Source organism: Anolis carolinensis, chromosome 3 (assembly GCF_035594765.1).
Source record: "Anolis carolinensis isolate JA03-04 chromosome 3, rAnoCar3.1.pri, whole genome shotgun sequence".
Taxonomy (NCBI): Eukaryota; Metazoa; Chordata; class Lepidosauria; order Squamata; family Dactyloidae; genus Anolis; species Anolis carolinensis.
The window spans coordinates 164826269-164848119 of record NC_085843.1 but is presented as its reverse complement, the minus strand read 5'-3'; the positions used below and the strand labels follow the sequence as shown (position 1 = coordinate 164848119).

Sequence of the window (21851 nt, the reverse complement as noted above, 5' to 3'; positions counted from 1 at the left end):
GGTATCGACCGGAGTTTCTGTAGGACCTTTGGTATGAGAGGGAAAGGCGGAAAGAGGTAGATCGGTTCCGCTGACCAGTCCAGAAGGAAGGCGTCCCCCAGGCAGCCTGGAAAGGAGGACGGGGGAAGTCTCGCCCCGTACCGAGGCAACTGTGCGTTCTGGGGAGAAGCGAAGAGGTCCAGAGTGGGAAAGCCCCATTTGTGAAAAAGAGAAAGAAGAGTCTCGGGATCGAGCATCCACTCGTGGGAGGAGGTCGTCATTCTGCTGAGGGCATCCGCTAAATTGTTCTGGATCCCGGGAAGGTGAATCGCCGAGACTTGAATGTTGCGGGCTATACACCAGTACCACAGCTGGGAGGAGAGAAGCATCAGCTTCCTTGAACCCGTGCCGCCCTGTTTGTTGATGTAGAAGACTGCTACTGTGTTGTCTGATTGGACGAGGACAGATTTTTGGGAGATCAGGCGGGAGAAGGCTTTCAGAGCCTTGAAGATGGCAAGAAGTTCCAGAAAGTTTATGTGATTGGCCTTCTCGGAAGGAGACCAGAGGCCTTGAACAGTGAGACCGCTCATGTGGGCTCCCCAGCCGAAATTGGATGAGTCCGTGGTTATAGTGGTCGAGGGAGGAGTCGGGTGGAACGGAAGACCCTTGCAGACGTTGGAGAGGGACTTCCACCAGAGAAGCGACCGACGAACGTGGAGTGGGATGGAGAGAAACCTCGAGTTGAGGTGGCGAAAAGGCTTGAAAACGTCTATAAACCATCTTTGCAGAGCGCGGAGATGGAGCCTGGCAAACGGGGTTGTGAGGACTGTGGAGGCCATGTGGCCCAGCAATACCTGGATGGACCGAGCCCGAACTCTCCGGTGGGTCTCGCAAAAGGAGATTTGTTGACGAAGGGCTAGGAACCTGTCGAGCGGGAGAGAGACAGTCCGAGAGATTGAGTCGAACAGGGCACCGATGAAGCGGATTTTGTTCGACGGAGTGAGGTGAGATTTGTCGGGGTTTAGCTGGAGACCGAGAGATTCTAGAAGGGAGAGGGTGTAGTCGACGTGACGTCGGAGGAGGGCAGGGTCGGATTCGACCAGAAGCCAGTCGTCTAGATAAGGGAAGACTGTGATCCCCTGGAGCCGGAGGTGGGCGGCCACGACAGCGACGACTTTGGTAAAGACCCTTGGGGCCGTAGAGAGGCCAAAGAGTAAAGCGGTAAACTGGTAGGTTTGGTCGAGAACTTTGAAAGAGAGGAAGCGCCTGTGGGTTTCTCGGATCGCTACGTGGAAATACGCGTCTCGTAGGTCTATAGACACGAAGTAGTCCCCGCGTTGAAGCATCGGGAGGATGGAGGCGATGGAGACCATCCTGAACTTGGTTGGACGTATGAAGGCATTGAGCATGCGTAAGTCCAGAATTGGGCGGAGGCCCCCACCCCTCTTCGGGACCGTGAAGTATCTGGAGAAGAAGCTTTGAGGATCCTGTATCGATGGAGAAGGCCGAATAGCCCCTTTGGCGAGGAGGGCGTTGACCTCTGCGAGAATTTCTCGAGAAGGGTTGGAGAGAAGAACCTGTCCCGTGGGTGGGAGCTCCTCGAACTCTAAGGCATAGCCTTCTTGGACAATCTTGAGGACCCAGGCATCTGAAGTGATAGATTTCCACCGGTGAAAGAAGGGAGCCAGGCGGTCTAAAAAGAGACCATGAGGTTGATTTGGTGGAAGAGAGGGGTGCGGAGGAATGAGAACTGCATCGGTACCGTAGAAAGAGTCTCTGGAGAGAGAGATGGCGTCAGGAACGCCGGTGGGGTTGACCAGCGGTGGGGGTGGTACGACCGTGTTGTCTTTGCGGTTGAACAGCGCGTCGAGGCTGTTGGCGGTTCTGGTTGGTCGGTACCGAGGGACGCCTGAAGGATTGATGGCGGTAAGAGGGAGGCGGGAAACGCCGAAAACGCTGAGGAAACCACTTGGTGCGGTGGGTTTGGGGTTGGTCACCGCATTTAGTGGCCAGAACTTTAAAGTCATGGTTGGTTTTGAGCTTGTCGTCAGTGCCAGAGTTGAAGAGGCCCATGGCGTCGATGGGGAGGTCTTCGATGACTTGCCTGGAGGAGGAGGACAAACCGGACGACCTCAGCCAGGCGTGGCGACGAATGGCAATGGCATGGGCGATCATCTTGCCGGCCGTGTCGCCTGTATGCTTAGCCATCTGAATTTGATGATGCGCCAGCGAGTCGGCCTCTTGCTGGAGGGTGGACAGAACTGACCGGTCTTCGTCAGACAACTTCGCGAAGAAGGGCTGTGCTTTTTCCCAAATGATCTGCTGGTAGGCCCCCATACAAGCCCCATAGTTCGCCATTCTACAAAGTAGAAGGGCCCCGGAATAGAGCTTACGACCGACCGCGTCAAATCTCTTGCCCTCTCTATCTGCAGGGGTAGTGGATTCACGACCGGAGGTTTGAGAAGCCTTAACGACCATGGAATTTGGGTCGGGATGGTGTTTAAGCCATTCTAAGGTGTCGTCATCTGTACGATACCAAGATTCGATTCTCTTCGAGGTAGGAGGAATCGAGGAAGGAGTCTTCCAAGATGATTGGATGACATCTAGAAGGTACGGCAAAAACGGTAACAACGTGGCTGGAGGGGCTTGGGCTTGGACCCGTTTGAAAACCGGGTCAGACACCGCCCTGGAAGTTTGTTTGATTTCCAGACCCAGGGCATCAGCCATTCTAATCATTTGTTCAGAGAAAGCCCGAATGTTGTCGGTAGGCGAAGGAGGGTCCACCTCATAAGCATCATGAGGAGGAGAGAGATCGAGGCCTAGAGATACCACCGAGGCCGAGAGAGCGGAATCAGGGCGATCGACATCAATCTCATCATCCTCAGCCCCTTGAGGGGACTGAGGAGGAGATGACAACACAGTCTCTGGTGGAGGCAAAGCCTCAAGAGCAGGAGCAATCTGTGGCCGAGTTTCCTTTGAGGCCGAGGCCTGGGCCGCTCGAGCCAGACGAGTGGTTTGTCTACCGCGCTCCGGTGTCGAGGTCGGGGGAAAAAGCTGTTGCCGAGACGGGCGATGTGAGACCGCAGGTCGAGGAGACGGCACCCTGACCACTGTCTGAGTGGAGTGGTGGGGTGAGTCCTGTAACTCGCCATCAGAAAGTTGGTGAGGAGAAGGCTGACGAGGCCGCTGAGCGGGAGCGATGGGAGAGGACTTTCTAGAAGAAGTCGCCGAAGAAGGGACGTCCATCTTGGAGGAAGCAGAGGAGGAAGAACGTTGGGTCGCCCTCTTCTTTGCAAGCGGTTGTTTTGATGGAACCCTCATGGATTTACCCGGTGTGGGAGGGACCATTGCTGAGTCGGATTGGGTCCGACGAGCTTCCTCATGAGCCCTTTTAAAGGCGAACTTCATCGCAGAGGTCGACGGAGGGGACCCGAGATGGGATCGAACCGAGGACACGGAGGCCACCGAGCTCGATGTCGAGGAAGGGCCGACCCGACCGGAACGAGTCGACATAGTAGCCGTGGTGAGTGTGCACGGCGGTTTGGCGGCTTTAGCCGTTTTGGAGGCTCTGGACGCCCTGGACGAGACCGAGGGAGCTTTAGCTGTCGGAGCCGACATCGATCTCGGGTTGAGCGACGGCTTCGTGCCCGAAGTCGACGGAACGGGCTCAGGGGCAAGCGATTTTTCGTAGAGCGCCGCTCTAAGCCTCGCGGCTCTATTCTTCCTAGCCTGAGCCGTCAGGGCTAGGCAGAAATGGCAGGTACCGACGACATGTGCCTCCCCGAGGCAGAAGAGGCACTTGGCGTGGCCGTCGGAATCAGGAATTTTAGCGGCACACTGAGTGCAGCGCTTGAAGCGAGTCGTAGACATGAGAGTCCGAAGTGAACCTTGTGGCAGAAAAAAAGGAACTGGGGAGCGGGCGCCGAGGGCTGCCTTATATGCCCTCCGGGGTCGGAGGGGCGTGGCTACCGCCAAAATTTAAACTTCAGCTTGGGAAGAGTTTCCGTTGGAACCTGCGCAGGCGCAGCCTCTCCATTAGTGTGCATTCACAGAGTACACGAAGAAAAAACAGGAGTGAATAGAAAACCCCCCAAAACCAAGATTAAGTAACAGTGCGCATGTGAAACCCCCTCCTCCTGCGCGACAGAAGGAAAAAAAATGCACCAACCATCTGTAGCGAGCTGGTCCTCCCTGCTGATGCCAAGTGAGGCCCAGCAATGGAGTTTGGCTGCGGCTCGGACACACACTGTAGAACTGATGCAGTTAGGCCCCACTTTTAGCTCAATTTGCCCTTAGCAAAGATAGCGGCCGCCCAGCTGCTTTCCTTCTTCCCCTCTCCAGGAGAAAACGCAGTGTGTCCTTAAGCAAGATGGCGGCTGGCTGCCCTCGCCCCTTCACAGCTGCTGTGTGTGTGCTCCTGTTACGGCTCTGTCCCTTTTGGGCCAGGCCTCTTCTTCTGGACTTTAACCGCCTTGGGCCTCGCGATGCGCTATTCTTCACATTGATGGCCAGGACCATGGTGAGTAGCAGAACTCCCAATTCAAAATGCCAAGGTAAGACATTTGGAAAGAAATTCCCTGCTGCACTTCTGGCTGCGCCTTGCCTCAAATGGCCCCCCCTCTCCCACCTTGACCTTTGCAGAACCCAAGTTAGCCTAGCAACTTTGAAGGCTGCATCTTAAGACCTCTTTGACAGCTGAGAGTTGTTGTTTTCCTAAGTCTGTAGCCTCTTCTGCCCAAGAATGCAGCTAGAATAGAATACAGCCCAAACTTTTCATGTTGGGTGGCATTCCGGGGCTACAACAGGCATGGGCAAACTTGGGCCTTCCAGTAAGTAAGTAAGTAAGTAAGTAAAACTTTATATATATATATACCGCCCTCTCTCCCCAAAGAGACTCAGGGCAGTTTACAAGCATAAAAACAGCAACATACATTACAAGCAACACAATATACACATTATTAAACAAAATTAAAGACCTATACAACTTGTAAAACAGTGAAGACCATAAGAAACAATCACAACAACCAGAAGGAACAAGAATACATAATCAGATGGGTTGTCATGGACCGTTATTAGGAACAGATTATCCTTGTACAGCATGTTTATGGGCCAGGGGTCGGCGGTACACCAGAGAAAATTATTCAAGACCTGCTGAAACCACCAGGTTTTCAACTCCTTGCGAAAGGAAGACAGAGTAGAGGTTTGCCTAATCTCCTTTGGCAGGAAATTCCAGAGCCAGGGGGCCACTACCAAGAAGGCCCGCTGCCTTGTCCCCACCAGTCGCGCGTGGGACGAAGGTGGGCGCAAGAGAAGGGCCTCCCCGGACGATCTCAGGGCCCGCGCTGGTTCATAGGGGGAGATACGATCATGGAGATAGGTAGGGCCTGAGCCATATATAAGTCAATACCTGCACCTTGAATTGGGCCTGGCAGTTTATCGGCAGCCAGTGGAGCTGCTTTAATAGGGGCGTTGTATGCTCTCTATAACCAGCTCCGGTTAGAAACCTGGCTGCCGACCTTTGAACAAGTTGGAGTTTCCGGACCGTCTTCATGGGCAGCCCCACGTAGAGAGCATTGCAGTAATCCAATCTGGATGCAACCAAGGCGTGGACCACCATGGCTAAGTCAGACTTCTCAAGGTATAGCTGGTGCACAAGTCTTGATTGTGCAAAGGCCCTCCCAGCCACTGCCGACACCTAAGCCTCAAGCGTCAGCGATGAGTCCAGAAGGACCCCCAGACTGCGGACCTATGTTCTCAGGGAGAGTGCAACCCCGTCAAGCACAGGTTGCCACCCAATACCCTGACTGGTCCCACGACTGACCAGGAGGGCCTCTGTCTTGTCTGGATTAAGCTTCAACTTGTTAGCCCTCATCCATTTCATCACAGCTGTCAGGCACTGGTTTAGGGTTTCAGCGGCTTCCTTGGAGTTCGGTGAAAAAGAGTAGTAGAGTTGGGTGTCATCTGCATAGAGATGGCACTGCACTCCAAAACTCCGGATGACCTCACCCAGCAGTTTCATGTAGATGTTGAAAAGCATGCGGGATAGAATGGAACCTTGTGGGACCCCACAGGTCAAAGGCCAGGGGTCCGAGCAGGTATCCCCCAGCTTCACTAACTGGGTGCGATCCCTCAGGAAGGAGCGAAGCCACTGCAAAGCAATACCCCCAAGACCCATTCCCGAGGCCTAATAGATATATTTCAGGCTTTAATGAAAATTTTACTTGCAATTGCTTTTTTGAGGCAGGATGGTAGATGTCCCTGTTGAAGAGGCATTGATGATTCTCGTGAACCAATCAGTCAACCCCCCACTGGCCAGTTTGATAAGCCAAGTTGGGCAAAGGTCCAAGACACCAGTGGTCGACCTCACTGCACCAAGAACCTTGTCAACATCATCAGGCTGAACAAGTTGAAATAAATCCAAGAAGACCTGACAGACAGGTGCCTCGGTTGCATCCTCTGGTACTGCACTAATGCCAGCATCTAAGTCTGAGCATATTCAAGCGACTTTATTTGCCAAGTGATGTGCGAACTCGCCACATCGGGTTGTTAGGTGATCAGGGGGCCCCTCCCCCTCAACGGGATGGAGAAGCTCCCTGACTTTCCGAAATAACTTTCCAGGTCTACTAGTTGCAGACACAATGCGAGCAGTCGAGAAAGACTTTCTGGCTGCACGCATTTCCGTGAAGTAAGCCTTAAGAGAGGCTCTAGCCCGTGTTTGGTGGGATGCTCTTCGAGTCCTCCGCTAGCCCCCACCTTGTACACTTCACCACCGCCAGCTCCCCAGTAAACCAGAAGGCTGGTTTGGATCGATGTGACAAGAGGGGACGCTCAGGGACGATCGTGTCTACTGCCCTAGAGACCTCCGAATTGTAGAGGTCTACCAGAACTTCGACAGGATCGTCAGCCAGCATGGTAGGAAAATCCCCAAGAGCCATCAGGAATCCATCTGGATCCATCAGTCTCCTGGGGTGGACCAACTTAATGGGTCCTCTACCCCTGTGGAGGTTAGCAGCTACAGTGAGTCTAAAGCTGATCAGGTGATGATCGGTCCATGACAATGGAAGAAATTTTTGCTCTTCCACACCGACATTTCCCTCGTCTGCAATAAAAACTAGGTCCAAAGTGTGACCAGCTACAAGGGTGATCACAAGAGATCACTTGGGACAGTCCCATGTTCATCATGGTGGCCATGAAATCCAGAGCTGTGCAAGATAGGGTGGCTTCCGCGTGGACATTGAAATCTCCCAGCACAATTAGCCGTTGAGACTCCAACGCCACATCAGAGATCACCCTCGCAAGCTCTGGTAGGGAGACTGCTGTGTCGCGGGGTGAAGCCCCACAAGCAGAAGCCCCAAACTGTCCCGGTTACCCACTTTCAGATGGACACATTCGAACCCAGAGAATTGTGGAGCAGGGCACCTGATCAGGGTGATGGAATCATGATAGACCACTGAAACCCCCCCTCCCCGCCCTCCAGGTCTGGCCTGCTGATGCACCCCGAAACCTGGGGGACAAAACTGGGTGAGGTTTACCCCACCCAGCTCGTCCAGCCAGGTCTCAGTGATGCACACTAGGTCTGCTCTTTCATCCAGGATTAAATCCTGAATGGCAGCTTTTTTACCATTCACAGACCTAGCATTTAACAGCAGGACCTTAAACCCAGAGGGACTGTCATGCTGGCATGCTGACCTATCTGGCTTCAAGGTCATAAAGACTCTGTTGCGCTTCTCCCTGTGATGGTATATACGATCGCATCTCCGCCTCCCCAGTACAGTCCCAATAGTAGACCCCTGGCTCCTGGAATCTCCATGCCCCTGATTGATAACATCTGAACTTGGAGGGGAAGATAGTCAATTTGTGGCCAATTATGGAGGAGGGGGTAGACTTCTTTGAGGGGAGCTTCGTGGGAAGATTTTTTTTCCAGGAATAGTATATAGTGATGGGGAGGGATACGCTGGAGGTACCATTTGAAGGTCTTCCTGAGTTTCCAAGGTTTTCAAAATTTTCAGGGGGATGGAAGATCTCAGATTATAAGATGGCTCATTGTCATGTACCTGGGGAGCCGAATTTATGGGCCTCGAACTGTGGGCGGTTCCACTGAGCCTGTGTAACAGTGGGTGGGTAGTTAGGTCTTGAAATACCCTTCTCACCATGATACCCCACCAACATAGCCTCGGCTTGGAGATATATAAGTTCTTAGACGTGATGACATCATCAAATGCTATTAGTAGCCGCAAGGAATTATTGATGTTACATTTACATAGCCAAATAATGGCGTTGATTTTAATTTTGGATGGATGCAACATGAAAATCTGTGCAAGGGATTGTTCAACCCAATGTAATGAGTTCCACCTGCCTCTATTCAATCGTGTATCTGATACATCAAAGGCTAGCTTGTTTAATTGGAGGACCCGATGATATGTCCTCCTTTCTTGGTGGTATAACTGCCTATATTAGCATTTGGGGTTCAGATTCTCCTCTTTATGGCACTTGTTCATGTAATCCAACCTATCTAATGTTTCCCTACAGTCTTGCACTAGGTATCCACCATATAATTTCCCTCTCTCCCAGTCTTCAATATGATTGTTATTATCAATTCCAACTCCCCCCAAACATACAGAACCAGTTAAGTCCTCATTTTCCCTACCCCAGAGCAACGAAGACATCTGGTCCAAGCGTTCTTCAGCCCTTACCCCTTGATGAAAGTAATTTTTGGTTGAAGTAGCTACAGTGTGGGATACCCCCTCAGCCAAATGATCTAGTTTCTTGTGTAGGGCCCTCAGATGTTGAAAGAGGAGGTTCATTGATTGACCTAATAAGTTACACATATCCGAAAGCACAATGCTCAGTTGTGATGTGTAATACTCCATCGAACCAAGTCAGAAGAGGTCAGTCCACTCACTAAGGTCTTCTCGATGGTAGAGAAGGTACAGTAAGTCTCGCAATGGTCCAGATACGCAAAAGGCCCGTGGAATACGCACACGCCACCCTCCAACACAACCAGGAACCAACAAAGAGAAAAACTGTGCCCAACCAAGACCAACTAATAAAACAATATTCACAAAAACCTGGAAGATTTAATAACTATGCACTGATTACTCTCTGGCCCTAACAGTCCCTTAAGATCAGTAATCAAGGATTAGAATCCCCAGTCAAACCCTAAAATTAAAATTAAAGTGAAAAAAGTCCGAATTTTAAAAGGTCACCCAATTCAGCGAGGCCTGAATAGGACCCACCGCTGCAGTAGGCCTGCCAGGCAAACTCCCAGGCCGGCAAGGTGTAAGCATAGCAAGTATAGGTGCAGCAAGGAGGCCTCTTGGCCGACAAGAACTGCTTAGAGATCTTCTACGAGCCGGGGTGGTGGCAATGGAATCCTTCGACGCAGCAGCAGCTTGGCAAGTGCACAACAACAGCCACAGGAGTGCCCCAACGCCGCCAAAGCACGCCGCTCCTCCGACACAGGCTCAGAACCCGTACGAACACAACTCGACCTCAAAATAGTGGTCCCAGCAAGGTATAGTGTGGAAGAGAATGTCCTTGAATTATGTGGCAGCCGGATAGAGTTAAAAGTTCTCAAATACTGGTCTTAAGATCTTAATAGTGGAAGGGCTTTCTCTCCCTCCTTCCATGCTGGGCTTGCGCTCCGCTTTACTCTTACATTCTCAATGGTGTTAGGACTGGCCCTCCAGGTGACCTTCGCCACCCTGGGTCCTAGTTCTGTTTTTTTTTCTGATCCAGAGTGTGGCAGAAGTTGTAAAAGATGTAAAAAAGCCTTTTCTGTCGACGACGCAGAGCCTGCAGCAGACCAGCCTAATTCGGCACCTTTTTGAAACAACCTTTAAAAAGTTCAGGCTCCTCTTAGTTTGGATTGCTTTGTTATTATCCTTAAACTTTCAAAAATAGATGTCACTTTTGTTCAATCACTGCACTAGGGGAGTAAGATTGTTGTAGCTGAGCTTGCTGTTTAATCTCAGTAATTAGTTCCAGGTGTTTTGGACTGCAACTCTCACAATTCCTAACAAACAGTAGGCTAGGAATAGTGGGAGTGAAAGTCCAAAACACCTGGAGGGCCCAAGTTGGCTCAGATTTCCTGCCTGGAATAGTATATATATATAAACACACACACACATATATATAGTATAACATATAACATCTAATCTGAGCTGTTAGAAATTATGGGAGTTGAAGTCCAAAACACCTGGAGGACCCAAAAAGGGGATTCCAGACAGGAAACAACTAGTTTTGTATAGGATAGTTTTTTAAATTGATTTTCAGAAAAAACATTCATTTTTCCCCGATTTTATATTTAGTCCATGTATATTAAGGAAGAAATGTATAAAGCTAGTCTAATGAGACATAGGTAGTCAGGACATGACAATACAAGCTTGAATTTTAATGGCTGAAATAATAATGAAAAATGTAATTTCTGCACTAAGCCTAAATAATATTTTCTTGAAGACATGAGGGTGATTCTTCTCCAACAGCAAAGCTCCCAAAATAAAAATGTCTGCTGGAAGGGACATAAACATACAAAAATACATGAGCAGCAACAATAGTGTAAAATGATGACTCTTGCAACGATATAATTTAATGGACATCGGAATAGAAGTTATTACTTGTGTGATAACTAAGCCTAGGTGATTTTGGCAATACAGATACATTACATAATAGTTAGCAGAAAGATTAGGGATTTCTCAAGGAATTTCACTACATATAGCACAAGCAGGAAATGTGTCACTTGCAAGAGGACCTAACTTTTCCATAACTCCAAGGATTAATGTATAGAAACGTCTGGCATAAGATGGAAACTCTCTAATTACTCCAGGATGAGGCCACTCTCTTTCTATAACCACTTCAGGAAAAGATGCAGCAGATCACTCCTGCTTATATGTTTTAATGTGTATTGTAATTCTAATGTTTAAATTTTAACTTAAATATATTAATTGTCTGTTATCTAAAAGCATCAAAAAGTTGCCATATCTAAAGCTGCCTTGAGTCCCCTTCGGGGGAGAGAAAGCCAGGATATAAATAGAGTAATAAATAAATAAATGCAGCAGTTCCAACAGACACCTGATTGATATAAGCAAATCTTCTTAAGAATGACAGGAAAACACACTATCTCAGATAAATGAACAGAAACATGTATATCTGAGCACAACACAGGCATACTGCTCTCTGAAGAACAACAGATCTGATCCTCTAGTAAGTGTAGGTCAGTCCACCGTCTAAGTATACCCTTGAAGGCACCTCCCCTGTCAGACAGTCAAACCCTGACTCCTTGTAAAAGAAAAATCAGAGACTATTTGCAATCTATCACAATGCACTGATATTAGTGAATCCTATTAGAGCAGGTATGGGCAATCTTTATAACTTGGGGGCCACATGGCGGGCTGAATTGGGCTGGGAGGGAGGGTGTTCTCTTCAAGCCCTTTCCTCTCCCCCTTCCTTCCCTTGCTCTTCTCTTTTTGAGGCAGAAAGTGAAGGAAAGACGGGAACCGTTTGGATCCCAAAAGAGTTGGCTTTCATCAGGATGAGATGGTGGATGGGAGAGAAAAAGCATATCCATTAGACCCAGTATTGCCTACTCCTGATATAGAATCCTAGAGCTGGAAGAGAACCTCAAGGGCCATCCAGTCCAACCCTCTGCCACGCAGGAAGGCACAATCAAAGCACTCCCAATAGACAGCCTCTGCGCAAAAACATCCAGAGAAGGAGAGTCCATCACACTCCCAGGCAGGAAAGATGAAAGGGAAGGAAGAGAGGGAGGGAAGGAAGAGAGGGAAGAGAGGGAGGGAGGAGAAAGAGAGAGGGGGAAGGAGGGAAGAAAGAGGAAAGGAAAGAAGGATGAAAGGGTGGAAGGGAAGGAGAGAAGGGAGGGAAGGACAAAGGAAAGAGAAGAAAGGAAGGATAGGATGGTGAGAGAGAGCGGGGCCTGAGAAAAGAGCCCAGGGGGATGCATCTGGCCCCCCCGGGGCCTGAGTTTGCTCATACCTGTGTTAGAGTGTAAAGCCTCATGAAAAAAAAGTATTTTGAAAGAAATCTTCTCAGAAGAGCAAAACAGTCCAAGAGCTTCCAATTAAATAATCCCAAATGGCCAAGAGCCAGAGCACAAAAAAGTCCTGTCCTGTCAGAGCTGGGGAAGGCTGCCCCCTTCCCCAGCTGTAGTTGGCAATTCCACTTAGGGTGAAAAGAATGATAGTTTATCATAATTAACAAGATAAATCAGAAGGTGAACATGGCATCAAGTTTTTGTGTATAATGTCCTTGCTTGTCCTGTAAGACACGATATTCCAGCAAAATTCTTGCATTGCATTATCTTGTCACTGAGGCCAATATTAATTTTAGAAGTGAAAATGGAAGAGAATAAAAACAATTTGGACATCATTTTAAACAAATAATTATTACAATTAATTTGCCTCTAATTAGACCTACTGAACTGATAGAGATCTGACAGATCAAGTATGAATATACAGGTTTATAAAGCGTAAATTGCAAAACTGCAAAACTTTCTAGAATTTATGTACAACGTTCTTAGAAATAAGCAGCAGAACTTACCAATGCAGGCCACTGAATATGTTTGATCTTTGATCCCTGAGTCTGGCTAGGATCTTTTCTCTTTGCCCAGACCAGCTGGTACTCCACCAGGAAGGCTGCAAAATCTTCATAAACTTTAACCCATTCCCGTTTTTCCCATTCAAGGTCATCAAATTCCACATACACCTGAGGAAATAGATATATTAAAGAAATGCTATTATAGTTATACAGGGAATACATTGTCAGTGTGAGCAGAATGCTTGCATTCTTTGATTTCCCTCAAATTATTTCTAAAGAAAATAATTCCTTGATGTGATTGTGTGCTATTACCATTATCAACCAACAAGCAGAAAACCATATTTCACCCACTTCCCCCACTACCTCGACCCTCACAATATATCCTCTTACTGGGAACTTAACTTCCTCAGTATTCTGAATCATCAAGAAAGTTCTCAATTTTGTATTCACCATCAAAAGGAGGAATATGATCATTATATGTACCACCGTTAAAAACAACTAGATTAATGAATTCTTGGGAGAATTACAGCTTTCTTTTTTAAATTTTTAATTAATTTATCAATCAAAATGTATAAGTATACATTCTTTCCTCCTTTTACAATGTCTTAGACATATCATATTGTATACAATCCAACAGTAAAGAAAAATCAAAATCAAAGATTTCTTTAAGCATATTTCTTATCAATATGCTTAAGTTTTCCATTACAACTTTACTACATATCTCTCTACTACACACTTTTTTATCTACTACCTAGCTTTGCCCGGCCACGTGTTGCTGTGGCTTATGGGAATCATTTGTTGGCCAGGTGGAATAGCAGTGAATAGCCTTGCAGCCTTAAAGCCTGGCCATTTTCTGGAGTAGCTGGAGTAGCACCCTCAATCAAAGAGCCGCTTTGAAGCCTGGCTACTTCCTTTGTAGGGGAATCCTTGTTTGGCCAGTTTAAACTGCACTGAATAGTCTTGCAGCTTAAAAGCCTGGCCACTTTCTACATACGGCATCCTTGCTAGGCCAGGTTGAATGGGACGCAGTAGCCTCGTGGCTTCAGAGCTTGGGGGTTTTCTATCTAGGGGAAATCTTGGTTGGCCAGGTTGAATAGCACTGAATAGCCTTGCTGCTTGCAAGCCTGGCCGCTTTCTACCTTGCAGAATCCTTGGTTGGCCAGTTTGAATAGCAATTAATAGTCTCGGTGTGGCAGGTATGAATGCTGCAATTAGCCACCTTGATTAGCATTTAATGGCCTTGCAGCTTCAAAGACTGTTTGCTTCCTGCCTGGGAGAATCCTTTGTTGGGAAATGTTAGCTGGCCCTGATTTTTTCCTTTCTGGAATTCCCAATTTCCCTGCTGTCAGAGTGTTGCTCTTTATTTACTGTCCTGGTTTAGAGATTATATTGTTCTGTATTACTATACCACAGTAATTATTTCATATTACAGTAGAGTCTCACTTATCCAACATTCGCTTAGCCAATGTTCTGGATTATCCAACACAGTCGTCCTTTTAGTAGTCAATGTTTTTGTAGTCAATGTTTTCAATACATTGTGATGTTTTGGTGCCAAATTCGTAAATACAGTAATTACTACATAGCATTACTGCGCATTGAACTACTTTTTATGTCAAATTTGTTGTAAAACATGAAGTTTTGGTGCTTAATTTGTAAAATCATATCGTAATTTGACGTTTAATAGACTTTTCCTTAATCCCTTCTTATTATCCAACATATTTGCTTATTCAATGTTCTGCCGGGGTATTTATGTTGGATAAGTGAGACTCTACTGTATATTTAAATTATCTGCTTATAACTGGATTATATGAGGCTCCTTCTACACAGCTGTATAAAATGCACTCTGAAGTGGATTATATGGCAGTGTGGACTCAAGATAATCCAGTTCAAAGAAGATAATATAAGATTATAAATGGGTTATATAGCTGTGTAGAAGGGCCTTGCGTCTACACTGCCATATAATCCAGTTCAAATCAGATAATCTGTAATTTATAGGCAGTGTGGAAGAGGCCTGACTGAAGCGGCCCTGGGAGTCATGGCTGAGTGGGTTGCTAGGAGACAAAGTAGGCGGAGCTAGCCTTCTAACTGGCAGCAATGGGGAAAAAAACAATTATTCCTCTCCCTCTAATTACGTCTAAACACAGCGGGGATGACCATGTCTTTTGTGGCCAAGTTTCGTGGGTTTTGGGTGTGTAGTTTCGCTGTTTAAGTCAGAAATGATCAGAACATTATATATATAGATAGATAGATAGATAGATAGATAGATACATTTTTTATTTTTTATTGTTGTTATTATTATTATTATTATTATCTCCCCCCCCCCCCCGGTCTACTTACTTTGTGCCCTCCTTCACCAAAACCAATAATAATAATAATAGTAATAATAATAATAATAATAATAATTTTATTCATATACCCTGCCTCCATCTCCCCGCAGGGACTCGGGGCTTACAAATACAAAACAAAGATACATACATACAATAACCTCAAATACCGAAAACGCACAAATGAACATTAAAAATATACGATAAACTCACAATCATTAATAAGACAAAGTTAAAACGCAGCAATAAAACATAGGAATGGGCTGGTCAAAAGTGCACTGAGACTTGTAAACATGGAGGAAGTTAAAAGTGCTATAAGATCATGGGGGAGAACCCAAAGATGTGAGTTGAACCCTGAGGCTATATCAAGAAATTAACCATGTGGATGCAACCAATCAGAGATAACAGTACGAGAATTTAACATTCAAGTAGGCGGTACTTATTCAAAGGCCTGTGTGAAGAGTCAAGTTTTCAGGCTCTTCCTAAACCCTTCTAAGGTGGCAGCTTGCCTAATTTCCCTAGGGAGTGTGTTCCAGAGCCAGGGGGACACCACAGAAAAGGCCCTCTCCCTCGTCCCCACCAACCGCGCTTGTGATGGGGGTGGAAACGAGAGGAGGGCCTCCTCCAACGAACGAAGAGATCATGCGGGTTCATAGGGGGAAATGGGGTCACAAAGGTAGGTGAGTCCCAAACCGTTCAGGGCTTTGTAGGTCATCACTTGCACCTTGAATTGGGTCCGGAAAATAAACGGCAGCCAACCAACTCATATTGTTTCACAAATCCAAAATTTCATTGCCTCTGTTGCTGGCTTATACCCCTGCCCTCATTAAAAATATACTCAATAAATTTTTCCCATATTTTCCAAAAATCTGTTTGTTTTGATATTCCCTTTTTAATTTTAATATTGCAAATCAACTTGTCATTAATAGCTATGTTCCAAATTTCCCTGTACCATTCTTCTAATTGGATTTTTTTTCCAGTTTTTTGCTATTAAAATTTTTGCTGCAGTTATCAAGTTAGAAACCAGTTCTTTCTCTTCTTGTGTGATGACTGTATTGTCATGCATAAGTAATAATGCTGATTTAGGTTTATTTCCTATCTCTATTTTTATTATTGCTCTTATTTCTTTAAATATCATTTCCCAAAATTTTTGTATAATTTAACATGACCACCACATATGAAGATATGGCCCTATTTCCTGACAGCCTTTCCATCATTGATTTGTGTATTTTTTTATCAATCTGATTTAATCTAATGGGAGTTAGGTCCATGGACAATGTTTTCTACAGCACAGCTCCTCTATACTGTGGGACCAGTATCCACAGTTTATCCACATCTGAAAAAATATATCCTCTTTAGATATCTTCTAAATCTTTAGCACGACTCAATGCTTGGTCCAGAGGTTCTTCATTTTAATGGGATTCACTATTATCTGTGGTTCTGTATATCCATGTGAAGTCTAAGGATGTATCCCCATGGATATGAGAGTCACACTGTACGTTCATACTAGCTTTTTTTTTCATCTATAGATGTAGCTCACCTACATTACAGAAGCAGCCTAGCCCTCCTTCTACTGGAAAACTTCTCAAGGGATGCCAAAAGGAGATCAAGTGGGACCCAAAGCATTTGTTCTTTTGACTATCTATTTATTTATTTACTTACCTGCCTTTGCTCCTACAGTAGTAAAGAATTCAAGGTGACGTACAATGCTTTAAAGTTACCATACAAATAAAAAAAACTCATAACACAAAAGTAAAAACACAATTACACTAAATTTCTATCTAAAAATGTAAAGTAAAACAGCATTAGAAGAGACTTAAAACATATAAAATAAAAACACTATCACCCCTCAAATGAAAACCTTATCTGCCACAATACACTCAAATTCAAAATTCTCCTTAAATAAAAGGATTCCATAACTTGGGAGCAACCATCGAGAAGGCTTTCTCTTTTGTCCTTACCACATGGTAATGGAATAGGGAGAAGGCCTTCCCCTGCAAGTCTTAAAGACTCATATAAGGAGATAACAGTTTTTTTCAAATACCGCCTGACTGTCACATGGAGATGCAAACAGTATTCTTATCATTAGTGTTATTATTGATGCTTTTATTGTAAAATACACTGCAATAAAAACTCAAAGAGATGTGTAATACAGTTCAAAAGATGGAGAAGGAGATACCTAACGTTTCCAACTGGACAGAACACAGGAATGTTGCTCTGCAGGGAGGGCAACAGATTAGATCCGACATAAAATTGTCTTTGGAGGAGGAGCTATTAGCTCGGCATCACCTTAGATCGAACATTGACATTTAGGAAACACTGTGCCAACACCAAGCACAAAGTAGCTGCATTCAATAACATCCTGCGGAAACTTACTAATAGTGCATGAGGTGCAGACCCAAAATTAATAAGAACATCAGCCCTGGCTTTGTCCTACTCAACTACTGAGCATACCTGCCCTGTCTGGCATAAATCTGCCCACGCGAAGCACGTTAATACAGCACTGAATGAGACTTGTAGAATAATCACATGATGTCTCAAACCTACACCTGCTGATAGATCTTAGAAGCTAGCTGGCATTGCCCGCCGCCCCCCACCTTGCTGTGCGACGGCAAGTTGCTGCCAATTGCGAGAGAAATAAGGTTGAACACTGTGAAAGCCACTCACTGTATGGCTATCAGCTTCCTCCCAGTAGACTTAAATCAAGGAAAAGTTTCATGAAAACTATCACTCCTCTAATGTTCCTCCAGCAATAGCAAGAATATTTCTGTGGGCAGCAAAAATAGGCAATTCCAAAACTGGATGGCCCTACACGAGGGTCTTCCTCCAGAGGCAAAACAAGAATGGGCAACTTGGAAATGGAGTTGGGAGATCCAAAGACAACCTGGAAAATTGGCACTACCTAGAGGAATCCTCCACCTGGTGTGAGTAGAACAAACAATTCAGCATCTGTATGCTTGCCCACAATGCCCTGCCTCATGCATAGAGGAAGCACTGTTTAAAGCTACAGACAATACAGTTGCTGTTGCCCATTTTTGGTGTAAAATTATTTAGCTACTAGTGCTCCCTTTATTTTTATCAGTTTTAAACATATGCAATGATTTTGACATGAAATAAATAAATAAACTCAGAGAAGTATGCAAATCCCTAGTAAAGGAGCAGTTGTCAATGTTAGATTCTAGGTTGCCAAGGTCCTTTATAAGAAGCACAGCACTTTAGGCATTTGGAATCATAACACATGAATGGGAAAAATGGGACCACTAGTTTCTGTAAAAATTGATTTTTCTTATTTTTAATATTTAGGTATTAAAGTATGGAACTGTCACTCTTGGAGCATAGATGGACATAAAATCAAGCAGGTTCCATGTTTCAAATATCTGGGAATAGCCCTCCACTCTTCCAACTGTAGAAAAGTGAATGTGGACCTTGTGGCTGAGATTCTACAAAGTATCTCGATAGCCTTCCTAAAATACCTCAAGACAAAAGAGGGCCACTTCATACCTGCAACACAAGTTATTTGAAGCTAAATCAGTAGCACAACTCCTGTATGGTTCCCAGCTAGCCCCCTTCTGCAATTTCGCCCCACTCAAGTTTGTGCAATCAAAATGTTTAAGATCGGCCCTGCAAATTCCAAGATGTGTCTCCAATGCCATCCTGCAAATAGAAACAGGCTTCATGAGGGCAGAGGCCAGGATGTGGGTGGTCATACTCAAGTACTGGCTCAGATTATCCCTTTCTCCCTATGGACTTGCCCCAACAACGTTGTGGGATGACTTCCAGTCCACATGGAAGCAGGCATTAATAACCAAAATCTCATCTCTGGGCTTCTCTCCAGGGCTGCTACTCAGCATGGGATATATCCAAGCCAAAGCACTCATAAAACAACATATAATAGACACAGAATGCCAATCGGATCTAGTCAGCGTTCTATTCTTTATCAGCAACAAAGCCAGTAGATCTCTCGCTTCCCCTATGGCATACTTAGCCAATCTAGAGGTACCCAACCACTGGAGGGTCTTCACCCTGGCACGATGTCATGCCCTCCCATCTGCCATACTTGAGGGTGACACATAGAAACAACAGAACATGTGCTCCTGAAGTGTCTATTTTACAGAAACATTCATGGTAGTCACATATCACCACTGCTTTATACTCAGGGAGCTCAGGACAATTTTACACCACCATGCTGCTCTCGGACACCAACGTCGTTATAACATGAAGTTAGCAAGTTCTGTGCAACAGCGCTTAAAATTCTCTGGGTGATGACCAGTACCATGAGCTAGCATTTTAATTTACCATTTTGGAAACTTGCAATTACAATTATAGTCAGTGCTTGCACCCACTAGTCTTTGGACTTGTTTTTGATTGTGCCCCTCCCCCCTTGTGCCCCCTCAAGTTCCCTATGTGCTCCTACCCTACCCTCTAGGTTCCTTTCCCCTGTGGCAAGCCTTAATTAAGCAGCAATCCCTTGTCAGTGCAGCCTCAAAAGGTTTTACTATTTTATCTTGGCTTTTATCTTGACTTTTATCATTGCTAATGTGGTTATCTTAATATGCAAGCATTTAATGTCATTTTAAGTCTCATACTTAGCACTGTTTTTTTAACTCACCTTTTAAAAGCTGTATTTTAATGCCTAAATGTATGTTTTATTCATGTCCTACTGGTTCTTTTAATGCTGGTCACTGATTGAAATAAAAATGTACTGTTGTGTTCTGAAGTAAAGTGAAAATACATTCCCCCATTTTGGGAATACTGGGGATAAAGGAAAATTTCTGAACATTGGCCAGGATAGTAACAACAGGATTCTGATCTGCATTAAAAGTATTCCATTCTGTTCTTACCATTAGAAATGTAAGCATTTTCTTGGATTAGTTACCTCAGTTCTGTTGTCAGAAAGAAAGCAATAGCTTGTTGGAAAGAAGGGTACAGTTATCTGCCATTCTTTTTAAAGTGAAAATCATTGCAGGAAAAACAGTTCAGTATAATTATACATATGTATTTTTCTTTTAACAAGAGTTCTGCATAGCACTTCTTCTCTACACATATGAATTTTAAAAACATGTGCACACGCACACACAAGTTGTAGGAGACAAGCAGCAAAACAAGTCTAACAGAAACAAAATACTGCTGCAAAGATATGTCCCCTCCCTGTCATTAATTGTGCAAATGGAAGCAGAGTCAACTGCAGAAAGGAGAACACAATTAGAACTACAAAGACCACAAGTGTTAGCAGCCAAGTCCAATTAGTGTCCAATTATGAAAACTTTGAGATACCACTGGTTCTTCTCTCCCGCTACCTTAAGGTTTAGCCATAACCCTACATACTGCTGACAAGAGGCATCAACAGTCCACTTAAGTACTATTACTTACAACTTCATAACACTAGCATTTCCAAGAATAAAGTGTGTGTGCTTGCTTTCAATCTTGTAGCTGGGGTTTGTAGTTTAGGGAGGGGCTTTTTAAATTCTTAGCCAATGTGATGAGGTCATTAGACTTTACACTTTACATGTTATTAAGACATAAAGAAGGCTTGAATCATTATGGGGGAAAATCCCAAGGATTTAAGGACAGCTTGCCTACCTGTAAATAGAATTCTCTAGGTGATCATCAGCAAACTCACATAAGGCCAATGCAGTGCATTGTTCAGAACCTTGTAGAGCAGGTATGGGCAAACCCAGGCCTGGGAGACGGATGCGGGCCCTTGGGCTCTTTCCTCAGGCCTCCCTCTCTCTCACCATCCTGTCCTTCCTTCCTTTTCTCTTGCCTTCTTCTATCTCTTATCCCTTTATCCTTCCTTCCTTCCTTTTGTCTTTCCTTCCTTTCCCCTTTCCTCTCTCCCTACCTTTCCACCCTCCCTCCATTCCCTTCTACCCTTCATTCTTCCCTTCCTCCTTTCCTCCTGGGGGATGGTTAGCTGGGAGAAGAGAATGTAGACAGGGAATATTAGAACCGTGTTTCAAGATTTAAAAGGGTGTCCCATTGAGGAGGAGGGGGAAAACTGATTTTCTGTTGCTCTAGAGCAGTGATGGCTAACCTATGACACGTGTGTCAGCACTGACACGCCTAGCCATTTTTGCTGACACGCTGCTGCATGCAGATTGATTGGATGACTATGTATTTTGTGGCCAAATTTGGTGTGATTTGGTCCAGTGGTTTTGTTGTTTACTCCATGGGAATTATGCACAATATATATATATATATATATAGAGCGAGAGAGAGAGAGAGAGAGAGAGAGAGAGAGAGAGAGTCATTCTATTATTATTGTAGTATGTTATCATATTATTACTATTTTATTATATTATTTGTTATTCATGACTACATTGAAACTAGAATAGAGAGAAATCAGCATGGAAACTGCAAGAGGTACCATAGATTGTTGTACATGAAAATAATGGTAGTAAATAGTTTTTGATTTATTAAATACAGTTATATATTACAATTATATATTTTTGTTATTTAAACTATACATATTGCAAAATTTATGGGGGGGGGGGGGTTCTCAAAGTGACACACCACCCAAGTCATGCTAGGTTTTTTGGTGAATTTTGACACACCAAGCGCAAAAGGCTGCCCATCATTGCTCTAGAGGCTAGGACACAAGGGAGCAATGGTTTCAAATGGCAGGGAAAGCGATTTAACTGAAAAGGTTAGGAAGAACTTCCTCAATGGAGGAGGAGGGAGCCGCCACCGTGTGGGCCAGATAAATGGCTTCATTAGGCCGCATGTTCTAGACAGTAATTCATTGTTCAACTTAGAAGATAGGATTACTTCAGGTTGTTGGACCACATTTCTCTTTTTCCCTGCATCCCAAAACCTGCTCCAGAGGAAACCTATTTCACAAGGAGAAATATCATTGTATAATAATGGGTTCAATCCAGAATTTCATTTGTAATTTCACATCCTTGCTCAGTTCCTTCACATCCCATAGTACTACTCTGATTAGATTCTACTCATCTCTTCATAATCTTCCTAAACTGTGTGAGCTAATAGTGCCTT

The 21851-nt window shown here is 45.0% G+C and overlaps 1 protein-coding gene across 3 annotated transcripts in view; it reads right to left on the bottom strand.

Moving 5' to 3' along the window:
• Positions 1 to 21851, bottom strand: part of jmjd1c (jumonji domain containing 1C) — a 158339-nt gene that overhangs the window by 82453 nt on the left and 54035 nt on the right. For all 3 annotated transcript variants that reach the window (XM_062975768.1, XM_062975765.1, XM_062975766.1), the window contains exon 2: positions 12535 to 12699. Coding sequence is in view for 2 of the 3 variants with exons in the window: in XM_062975765.1 (XP_062831835.1) it covers positions 12535 to 12699 (165 nt within the window). In the remaining variant the exon portion in view is untranslated. The remainder of the gene's footprint in view (positions 1 to 12534; positions 12700 to 21851) is intronic.